This window comes from Diabrotica undecimpunctata, chromosome 4, assembly GCF_040954645.1.
Source record: "Diabrotica undecimpunctata isolate CICGRU chromosome 4, icDiaUnde3, whole genome shotgun sequence".
In the NCBI taxonomy this organism is placed as follows: domain Eukaryota; kingdom Metazoa; phylum Arthropoda; class Insecta; order Coleoptera; family Chrysomelidae; genus Diabrotica; species Diabrotica undecimpunctata.
Genome location: NC_092806.1, coordinates 73571672 through 73584378, shown reverse-complemented (window position 1 = coordinate 73584378; position 12707 = coordinate 73571672). Strand labels below are relative to the sequence as shown.

Genomic DNA, 12707 nt, shown 5'->3' with positions numbered 1-12707 from the left:
TATTGCTCAATAAAACACATGACGTTCGCCGAAGTCAGTAGGGATGAACCAAATGATGATTATATTGATTATTATTCCATTACAGCACTAACTTTAAAACAATCACGTGCACCAGAGGCATGTACTACACAAATATTATAACTTCTTTTTTCTTTTGCTGTTAAAAAAATGAGGATATAGGAATTTGGTGTATCGATTATTTTAAAATAGGGAAAACACTAAAAATAACGATTGTAATTAATTTATATTTCGTTGGTTTTAGTCTTAAACACAAATTTAAAAAAAATCTGTTTAATAATTTAATTCATGATTAACAAATTGTAATAGTTCAGTATATCTATTTATTCTTCTACATACATAAAAGGTAATCAAAATAATCTCTTGTTCTTAGTAAAATTTTACATGCCGTTAGGAAATATTATTTAATACTATATTATATTATTAACACAAATGAAAAATATTCACGACATTGATATATCAAGAATGTAATAGTTAAACAAATGTATGTCCATACTAGCTCTAAATAAACTCAAACTATATTGAAAGATCATAACGGATGATCTTAAAAGGCTGGTTAAGTACTTTAAACAATGGAGACTTCAACCTAATCCTAATAAAACCCAGGCTAGCTGTTCTCACTTAAACAACAAAATGACTCACACACAACTTAAGGTGGACATTAACAACCAACTGTTCACGCACAATTATAACCACAAATACCTGGACTTTACTCTGCGTAGAACAATCTCGTTTAAGAAACACCTGAAAAGACACACAGCAAAGCTAAGATCAGGCAACAATATTATACAGAAGCTCTGCAGGACAATAAGGGGATCATCAGCAGGTACACTTCGGTGCCCAGTTCTTGGACTTATGCACTCCACGGCCGGATACTGTTCTGCTATATGGCTACATAGCGCTCATAAAAATTATAGATAGCCAGCTTAATATCAAAATGCGTCTAATATCTGTAAAGATCAAGTCTACACCAATAGCTCCTATCGATCTCCGTCGCAAACAAGCTTTGCTCAGAGAGTTCCATAAAATACTTAACAATCCGCAATTACCAATACACGAAGATATCGCTGACGCCAATTCACATCGCTTGCGCTCCATAAAACCGCTAAGTTGATATACAATAAACTTGTCTTCCAACAATATCCAAATTATCCTCCAGTGGAAGAACATGCAGAGCCACAAGGCGAACCGAATAATGAGAAATATATCATGCATTACAGAAACTCCACCTGGTTTTTGACACCCTTCACAAATGGAAGATGAGAATCTCTGCGATTGTGACTCAGACCACCCAACATTTGATTGCCGAATACCCTTCGAGAAAATATGATGGAGACCTACTGGACTTTACCTAGGTGACACCAGCGTCGATTCAATACTTAAATGATTTAAAATTAAAAGTGAAACTGGAACAAACCATGAAGTGGAAATATCCAATATAAAACCATGAGGATTATATTTTAATACGGATGTCCTTTGAAAGTTTTTTTAAGTGGCCATACAATGTTTTTTAACAAATTTTTATGTAAGTAGTAAAAAACCAACGTGTTATTTCTATATATTTAAATTTTAACTTGTGTTTTTTAATATTGGTATTTTTACTCTCTCTTTTAGTTAACTGATGATGGAATGATTTTATTCCGAAAAGATCTTCTTAAAATAAAAATTTAAGCTTGTAATAAGCAATTTTTTTATACCTTAATACACACGAACACCACGTGCTTTAAATGATTTAGATGTTGAATTGTAAGACGGATGGATATTCGACAGATTTCTGTATAATGAAAGAAAATGGGTTGTGAAACAATGTGACTTAAATGTTACGCATTTTGAAATAAAAATATGGCTTACAAATAATATAAGCTGTTTTCAACTTCACTGCCAATATCTTTATTCCCACCAAATATTGCGAATTTCTTAATCGTTACCGTTAAACAATATGAAAAATAAACGCCCATTAACTTTAAAGACATACATTTATCACTATTAAAAATAGATACAATGTTCGGGTAATTTTTGGTTTTATATTGCGGATATGGGATCAAAAAATTACTTGGCTAAAGCTTATGAGTCAAATGTGTTGCTAATAACTAATATACCATTTATTATTTATTCTATATTTAAGAGAACAACAATAATTCAATTGATTTTTGTTCGAATTAATTTAAATTTTTGTAACATATCGAATATGTTTATACACCTCAAGATATTCGTATTATCATTGACAGCAGAGCAAGGTAAAAAAGATGTGATAAAGAATATCAATCTGGAAGTTATAGCAATGTTCAATATAAGTCTAAACTAGATAGCTTACCAGATGATTGGATTATTATTACTAATATTTACAAGGAAATCTCCTAGTATTTAAAAAAATGTTGAAGGTACAAATGTACTTAAGTCAAGAATGTATTAAAATATTCTAAAAATATATTAAATATATATATATATATATATATATATATATATATATATATTTAATTATTATTATATATTTTCTAGTCGTAGAACCCGAATTATATATTGTGAGAAAACTTTCTTGGGAATAGGTTCAGTTAAAATTAATTGACGTTTTAACAGTTATTCTTGAAATTTATGTTGGCAGAATTTCAAGTAGACAATAAATTTGACAATCATTATTGTTATTAATATTAACTAATTTACGTTTTATGATATATTTTTGATAAAGACAAAGAATAACTGCTGAGAGGTCAACTAAAATAAATAACTTTTAATAAATAATTAATTTTAAATGAACCTATTCCCAAGAAAGTTTTCTCAAAAAATATAAAGTTAAGGTTCAAGAAAATAAAATAAACAATATATTATATATATATATATATATATATATATATATATATATATATATATATATATATATATATGATAATAGCTGAAACAATTACTTCTTTAATTGATGATAGATTAGAGTAACAGAAAGATAAATAATGACCCTAGAAAAAAAACCAAATAAAAAATATAGTAGACTTGGAAATATAGTAGTAAATTTGATATCTGACATTAAATCAATTATTATCAATTATTGTAAAATCAATTATTCAGTTTTTACAACAAGAATTCGTTTACTAACATTTGGGCTATAATACACATTTAAAAGATTATAACATGTATTTATTAAAGGGTATGCTAAATAAATATATTTAAACAATTCTTGCTGAAACTTATTGAAAGTAGTGGTGCAGACAGGAAATAAAAACAAAAATAAGCTTTAATTTTATCTTTAAGCTTTAATTGCACAATTTATCACATTTAGAAACTGCAAAACTAAATTAAAAACGGCTTAGAACTAAAATACATTATATAATGATTTTAGCAGTAAGTTGATAATAAATGAATTGCAATTTTCCACAATTTGTAGAATATCTAGATTTTGGTATGCAGAAATTTAATTTACATAATTAATGCTAATCACAAATTTGTATTGTCGTAAAGTTGAGAAAGTTGTTGAAAGCTATTACAAAGTTTTGCTTTAGTCATTATTTCAACTTCTAAAATTCATTGAATAAAATCAACAATTTCTTGTCCCATATCCTATTATTATTTTTATGAAATTCTGATGTTTTTATAACTATTACATAGCATGACATTGTACAATTAAAAACATAGAATCATAATACGATAGTTTGTATATAATCGTTTAGAAAGTTGCAATGGCTAAGAGATTTCAATTATTTTAAATATCACACTTTCATCTTACAAAGTAATAATATTCATATAAAATTCACAATATGTACAAAGGGACGTAATAGCAAACTATTTTCTATATGTATAAATGTATCTTCTCTTTTTTATGTAACAACAGGTAACTAGTCATTTGGGCAGACTCAAGGCTTTTCCTAAAATAAATAAATAAATTGTAATAAGTAGTTAAGTTGATTAAGAATTAGAGTGAAATTTAATGATTTATTTCTAACCAAAGACTGGTTAGATAACCGCATTGCTGGCATGAAATTTACTCACGTCGGTAGAAAAAAACTAGCGTAAAAAATTTGTGGAATTTCGAATATTTCTAATATCTCAAGTTACCATAAAACAATTATCCTCAGATAAACGTAGGATTACTTAAATAGCTCAAACGGTAGAGTATTTGACTAACGCGCGGAAGGTCCTGGTTTAACACATAACCCCCGGAAAACATCGAGATATTTTTAAAATACTTAAAGGTCGACTGAGCCGGAATAAAAAGAGTACCCTTGGGTTAAACCAGGGGTAATACTCTTTGAAGGCCCAGAACCATTCAGTGGCATCACGATTAATGAATTTCGACAAACACGACCTGAAGACGGTCGCATTTATTGTGACTGAATACTTTCAACTGAGAATACACATTTACAACATAGGTAGAGTTGAGCAGGAAATGCGAAGTGGCGTCAGAAACCGCCATACATGCTCCATGTGAATGTGAAATGCTTAGTGATATGAGGTGGGAGGTGGGTATACTATGACAAAACAAGTATTGAGGCAAGAGGAATCCAGCGAAACAGCTGTAGTGGTAATAAATTATAATACATTTTGTGGAAGTGTTGAAAACAAACGTTTTCAGTGTTTTATTCTTAGTTAAAATGAACTTTTATCAAGTAACGGTTAAATCTATCACTTACAAAAATCTTTAAACTAATAATTTATCTCTAGAAAGGGCGAATAAGGCAATCTCTGGATTCGGGGAAGGCAATCTCTGGATTCGGGGAAGTTAATAATTTAATAGTTATTTTAATGCCCCTGTAACTTACGTTCCCTTTCGTATCTCCTAAGCGCTTCTTCTCTTTCTTCTGCATCAAAATACCATAACGTAATAGCATAGCGTGTATTATAAGCGGGTTGAACTTCATGCGGATTCCTTCTATCTGACCAAAACACTAACAGTCTATCAAATTGAGGTTCGATATCGGCAACCTAAAAAATACCAATATTGTAACAGTTTCTTGGGAATAAAATTATCTATTGATACCACATGTCAAGTAAAATTTTCATAGATAGTTGATTATTATAATATTTAGTTCATTATATTACTGTTTAACATTTAGTATCTTGGAAAGAAATTAATGTTTGCTTCATGAAAATAGAATTATTTATTAGTATGGAAAGTAGTAGGATGGAAAATATTATTTACATGCACACAAGAATTCGAAACTACTTCACATTATTTGAATCATACGATAATAAATTGTCATGAGGAAGATTTTCCATCCAACTATAAAACCGTCAATAGAGCTGAGCCTTGGTGGAACAAGGGTTTCGAAAAATTAAAGGCTAGTGTATGGAGAGTTTTCAACAGAGCCAAACATTCGAGCAATTGGAGAATTACAAAGAGACTGTATCAAAATATAATATTGAAATACGAAGGTCTAAAACATTGGAGATATACAAACTACAGTGCACAAACTACAAGGCCATAAAACTAATCAGTCACACCATGAAATATAGGAGAGGGTAATTGATCAACGGATATGTATGAAGAAACCGAAATATCCGATAATCAGTTTGGTTTTGTGCAAGGCAGATCAACAACAGATGCAGTTTTCATTATATGGCAGACGCTCACTATAAGCATATAAACACACGCGCATGTGACATTCATTGATCTTGAGAAGGCACATGATAGTATTCCTCGGGAGGTTCTGTGGTGAGCGCTCAATAAGAAAGAAGTTCCCGGTAAATATGTGAAGGTACTACAGGGCTCGGTGCTTAGTCCTTATTTATTCCCATTAGTATCATCTCTGGCGTAATCAGGGTACGCGCTTGTCTAATTTTAGTTTTTAAATCGTTTACATCTATAGGTTCTTCGTTAGAAACGATTCCTTTTAAATAGCCCTATACAAAAAACTCAGAGTGATAGCACTGGCGATATTGGAAGCCATCGGACGGGTCCATTAGTTCCAATCTATCAATTTGGAAATGTGGCATTACAATACCGTTGTTATCTGGGGGTGCTCCATCTTGTTACCATACCATGGTGATTTTTTAAAATACTTTGAACTGTACTTGAAGACCCTCAAATTTCTGTAGCAATGGCCTTATGGACACATGTGGATTAATCGTTACATATTATGCTAAAACATTCACCACGTTTTATTCGGTGTGTATTGTTTTGACATAATCTCTATGTTTATCGTTCAGAAATGATCCTGGCTGCTTCTTCTCCTCAACCATTGCAAAAGTTACATAAGACGGTGTTCTTTCGGGAAAGTGTTCCGTGTATAAGGCTTGAGCATTTGGAGAATTTCCTACATTCACCATAAATCAAAAACATATCTACGTATTCATTAGGTGTGAATAGGAAAGGCATTTCTATACTGTATAAACTCACGCGATTTTAAAATTCTGTTTTAAAACTAAAGTGAAAGTAATAGTGAGTGAACACAAGAAATGACATTTGTAGTTGTCAAAAAACGATTTAAATAAAATCTCAAGGACCGCTTGCCTTTCTTGTGAATTTGTAGAAACTATAAAAATATGCTAGTATCAGGTTAATCTGTAGATGATAAATGCGCCAATAAATTAAAAATTTAGGGTATTTATTAACATTAATACCCTCATTGTGATACACTGTTGAATCTGAGGTAAAAAAGCCATTCGTTTGACCTAACCTTCACCTCCATTGATCTATTTAATTTTTTCCATTGTAATGACGTCACAGTGCTTGTGATGACATCAGAGATGTAGACATCAGTTGATAGTAATGTAGGTCCAATTGACATTTTCCCATTTTCAAATAAAAATATTCATTACTTCTTGAATTATAGGTTGTTAAAAACATCTTGGAACACCCTGTATACACACACACACACATATATATATATATATATATATATAAATAAATATTCATTGCTATTTGTAAATTATGATTTTTGAACATTATTTTCTCTTCTAAAATATGTCGTAAACACATGAAATGTTCTTTGCGTTTATATCAATTTGGTATTCCAAATAAAAAAAAAATGTAATGAAATAAACATTACGGCTTCAGCACACGATTACTTATGAAAAAAAAATTATATACGAATTAAATCAATTTATGATTTGATAAATATCAACGATATAATATTGCAAATACGTGAATTATTGTAAGTTATCGTAATTTTCTACTATTAAAGTATATTATATTAATTAATGTTATTAATATTATTCATATCGCTCTTCAATACTATTATGATTTATATATTTTTAATAAATATTGACTTAAAAAACGATCGTTTTAATAATATTAAAATATTTATTTTGACTTTTAATTATTACACAAAATATTGAAATCTTTTTGGTACTAGATGTACTTGGTATCTTCTACTTAAATCTAATTATAATTGATACAACTGTAACAATAATATAGAAAAAATGTTGTTAAAAATGATTCGCTTCCAATAAACACCCGCAAGCTATACAAGCATAGCGTGTGTCGGGCACTCGCATTGTACAGAACAAATGATCAAAGATAAGATAATATAGGATAGATAAATAGATAGAGATATGTATGGAAAGTTACCATCGAAAAGTAGATAAAGATAGAAAAAGAGTGCCACTTCACTTTTTGTAAATAAAAGGGGAAAGCTAGGAAACCGTAGGTATCGAAGAAATATAAGAAACAACAAACTATGTTCTCAAAACCAAATATGTAAAAGATATGGAAGTTTAATTATTGGTTAAACGTTGCCAACATACTGTATAAACAAATGCAAACTTTTAGCTTCAATATATAGGGTTTAACGCATCGAAAAATAGAAAAAATATACCAACAATTAACACATCGTTCGGTACATATAACAATAAACAATAAATCGATAGAAAAATACCTTCAACATACACAATATATGGAAAATACATGCAAAAGTAAATCGATCCGTAATTATAAATAAAAAATTTAATAAAGGTGATAAAAATTTACAATGTTTAGTGCCTGAGCTTATCTCGAGATAAAGGAAACTCTAAATTTAATAATGCAAATGAAATACTCTTGAAAATTTAAAGGATTACAAAAAAAAACCAAAATATTTGTTGCGCAAACAAACAAGCCGAACTTTGTTTTTAAAATTAAGTTCAGCAGGTGAAAAAGATAGCAAGTAAATCAGCCAAAGATTTAAGGTCGCGGCATATTATCGTGCACGTACAGTTTCCGGCACGTAGCGTTTCCACTCCAGCAATTGGGCTGCGCGTTCACATTTTCATATATAGAACGTTTCAGTTTGGTTCGGTGAAGATATGATCTCGCTTTTCTCGACAAAAATTATGTGCAATTGCTCTTCTACTTAACGATGAAGAATGAAAAACTGTGTTAAAAAGAAGGTTTGAAGTACATCCAATGCTAAGAGAAAGGAAGAAGGAATGTGAATACTGGAGTTTATACAGAGAATTAATTGATGACGATGAAAAATATTATGGATATTTTAGAATGAATAGGATTCAGTTTAAATATGTTTTAAATTTAATTTCACCTTCAGTTAAAAAACAAAATACTACATTTAACGAAGCCATACATATCAAACCAAAAAGTATTTTTAAAAAGAAGAGTTAAAATACAGAGTATTTTTTAAATACTCTGTATCAAAATCAAACAAATACTTAAATAAACAACGGGGGGGAAATGACGGACTCGTTACGTAGCCGTCGGCATCAGTAAAATATTGTTTTCAAATATACTGAACGGAAACGTTAAGTGTCTGAAACGCTATGTTCCGGACAGTGTGCGTTGTTCATATTTAAAACCATTTAAATTATATTTTTCGGAAACTAAACGCTATGTGCTGGAAACGCATCGTGCACGATAATATGCCACAACCTTTAGTAAACTCTCCGGTTTTTGTGATGATATGGGGGTAAACTAATATTTACTTACAGTTGTTTTGTAGATCTAAAAGAAATTCTCCCTTTCTCTCATTTCTGCGAAAGCAAATAGAAAAAGACTATCTACTCGGCAATTTATTGATTTAAAAAAGTTATACTTTGGATTATATTGTTTAGAAAAAGTATTCTAAAACTTTTATTAGGATGTGTACCAACTCTATTTAAGACATATGGTGTGACGAATCTTAACGTTTGATCGCGCTGAGTTAAATTTTTCTATTCAAGCAGATAAACTTTAACGACAGTATGTTAAAATATCAACTTTTACATTCAATAGCAGTGGAGAAATTAATTTTTAAAGACATTTCTTCTCTTACTCTATACAAATTTAAAACTATATTTTCATATAGACATGGAAAATGGGTCTTATAAAGTCAATAGACGAATTTTCAAAGATGTAACCTGTGCAAAAAAAAAAGATATGAACGCTTAACAATTTTGCAAATTGATTGAATGAATTTCCTCGAGGAAGAAAAATCGGACCGCAGTGGTTCTTACAATTAGAAAAAATTAACTGCAAAAAAAACGTGTCAATAAGTCTTTGGCAGATTTCTAGCCAAATTTACAAGTAATCAGAATTTTTAAAGTTATCGCTATTAAAAAATTGAAATCTCGATAATAATATTTTGGTATATTTATACATAACTGAAAAAATTTTTAAACCACCCTTTTTGCACGCTATTTAATTTGCACCAGGGGCAAGATTTGTGTTTGTAATACGCCTATCTTGTAGAAATAGTGAGTTCCAAATTTACCTCCTCATTAGTGTTCTAGTCACAGGTGGTATTAAGTAAGGAAACTCCTATTATGAACAATTTTTTATATCTATTACACCACTTCTTGTCCAAAATATATACGTTGAGAAAATCTTTGAAATAGCACTTGAAAACGAAACCAGAGGCGTTAAAGACAACGGCATACCCATTAATAACTCGTTATGCCGACGATTTACTCGAATTACTCTGCACCGAAGTGGAATACGATTTATATGGTTTCTCTTTGTAGAATAACACCCTTATAGAACCTCCTTCAGTGATGAAAATAAGAGACACAATTAAACGTCTCAAGAACAACATTTCATTAGCAATGTCAGAAGAATGGTGTATCGGAATTATCTGTTCACTATATAAAAAAGTGATCTACTGGAGCGTAAAAATTACTTTTGAACAACATTTACAAGAGCTTATGTAACATATTATACAGTCGTTTAAGCGAATACACTAAAGAACTCACAGATCTTCGTGTTACGTCAAATATTTAAAAAATCAAAATTGATATTTTCAACCTCTTGGTAGATTTTAAATCAGCATAAGGGCGTTAAATTAGATGAAACCTTAAAAGAACTTAACATCCACGATAAGTTATGGTATACGCTGATGACCTGGACATGATGGCTCGCACCGACAGAAACCTTAAGGAAGCTCTTAAGTATATCTTTTTTTAACCAACGCAGAAATTATGACTCAAAATTAAGAAGGGAAAACTAAAGTAATGATTCAAACGCTGGCCAAAACTTTGACGTGGGGAATTACAGCAGTAAACAAAATTCATATATCTAGGCTACCTTAGGACCAGTGATAACTTAACAACGGAGGAAATCAAAATAATGATTACAACTAGCGAACAGGTGTTACTTTGGATTAAGCAAACACATACAGAACAGAAACTTAAGCCATACAAACAAGCTAACAATATATGTATAAACTCACTCTACAGCGCTGGCATATGGGTCGGAAAAACGGATTATTTCTAAAATAGATGCAAATAATCTACTTATCTGTGAACGAAAAATCTTTTTGGTGCAATCTGCAAAAATTACATCTGGAGAAGGCGTATAACTTTGAGCTCTATAAGATACATAAAAAAATAGCAGATTTCAGGGATATAATATCCTTCATAAAAATGCCTATGTGAAATATAACAGGGGCAGACCAAAACTGAGGTGGGAAGATGGATCTGGAGAAGGCGTATAACTTTGAGCTCTATAAGATACATAAAAAAATAGCAGATTTCAGGGATATAATATCCTTCATAAAAATGCCTATGTGAAATATAACAGGGGCAGACCAAAACTGAGGTGGGAAGATTATGTAGACAAGAACGCGAGGAAGATTGGAACGGCAAATATGCAACCGTTAGCAACGGAGAGGAACGACCAGCGAAACATACTAGAAAAGGCCGAGGTTCAACTAGACTGTAGTACCACTGATGATGATAATGAATTCAACAACTAATGCTGCATCAGTATTTTCAGTTTAACATCAATTAGCTATGTTAGTTACCTTATCTTCTCTCCATCCTTCGGGGAATATCCTTAGTAGTCCTCCGTTTCTTTGTACGTCCCAGTTAAGGTTAAGGTAATATATAGCTGTTATGCATCTACCATCCCTGTTGGGATTATCTACATGTTTTACATAATGAGATCCGAAACCTGGGTAACATGCAACCATTGCCTGAAATAAAAAAATATTTCAACTTTACGGAAACAAGTACTAATTAAAAAAAGAAACATAATAAAATATCGTCTTTTTATTTTTCAAAAATGTCTACGAGTATATAAAATTAAAAGAAGGCAGAATGTGTAATTTAGTCAGAAATTTTATTAATATTATAAAAAGTATTATTTTGTCTTCTAAAAAGTACATTTTTTTATAAATTTCATGAATTTCACGATTGAATCTCTTCATTCGAATTTCATTTTCATATAAAATTATAATTTTGTAATTGTGAGTATATCGCTAATGTCACTGTTGAATATTATTTCAGTGTTTAGTTTTGATTCAGTGATACACATTTTAAGATTAACCGATAGGACTGTTATTCTTACTATACGAATAACAAACAGAAATTAAATGAAAGTAAAAAATAATGTTTAGTTATTATGATAAAAATAGCTCCATTTTAAAATTTCCCGCGTTGCACAAACGAAAGATGAAACAATATCGGTTTTCCCAATTTAGCATGTCTCTAATATGGAATGCAAATATGATTAGTAATGTCTTAATAAATGTTACCTTGTAATTTATCACAAATAATTTAACGTGTACCTGGAAAAATATTTAATGCAGTAATGAACAAACAATATAACTTAATGTATAATTATATAAGATATAAATAAACATACTACATATTATATAGTTATATTTATGTATATCCACCATGCATGAATATTTGGATTATAGGTCGTGAGATTTCAATAAGAAGTTCAACCACGATTTTATCCCTTATGAATTTTGGTGTAATAAAAATGTTATATGAGATAAGCAAAAAGAAAAGAAAATTTAGATGAACCAGGTTCGTTTTTCTAAAAATCGGATTTTCCTTTTTGTCCAAGCTGCAAGAAAAAAAAGTGCAACAATAACTGGTGAATTTTTGAAAACAGCCTGGAGTAACCTCCAAGCGTTTGCAACTCCAAACTGTTGGTTATAATTTTTTATGGCACTTCTTAAGGTGAAAAAACGGTGTTTTTAGATTATTTTTATTTTTAGTATACCAAATCAATATCTTCGGGTAAAATAAGCAGAATATTGAATGGAAGTAAGTAAATTGAGCTGTGCTACATTAAATTTGACCCAATTGTTTGTGCCAAATTAATGATTGGAAGTCCAAAAATGTGAATTTCTCGCCATTTTTAATTTTTAAAATAACTTTTGTAAAAATTCTTCTTTTATGCAAAAGGCTTTACATTGTAGCTCCTTTAATTACAAATCGAATAGGACTTAGCAACATCCGATCGATCAATTTTTTTCAAGAAACGTTGAATTGTTTATAAAAATTCTTAAAGTAGATCGCACACATCTTATGGAAAATGTAATGTCACTCAAATGCAATAAAAA

The 12707-nt window shown here is 30.3% G+C and overlaps 1 protein-coding gene across 1 annotated transcript in view; it reads right to left on the bottom strand.

Annotated features, from left to right (window-relative positions):
• Positions 1-2576: 2576 nt before the first annotated feature.
• Hph (HIF prolyl hydroxylase) overlaps positions 2577-12707 on the bottom strand; it is a 57858-nt gene continuing 47727 nt past the window's right edge. Inside the window, exons 3-5 of the mRNA XM_072529741.1 lie at positions 11154-11324; positions 4767-4929; positions 2577-3872 (exon numbers count right to left, since the gene is read on the bottom strand). Coding sequence (XP_072385842.1) covers positions 3847-3872; positions 4767-4929; positions 11154-11324 — 360 coding nt within the window. The 3' untranslated portion in view covers positions 2577-3846. The remainder of the gene's footprint in view (positions 3873-4766; positions 4930-11153; positions 11325-12707) is intronic.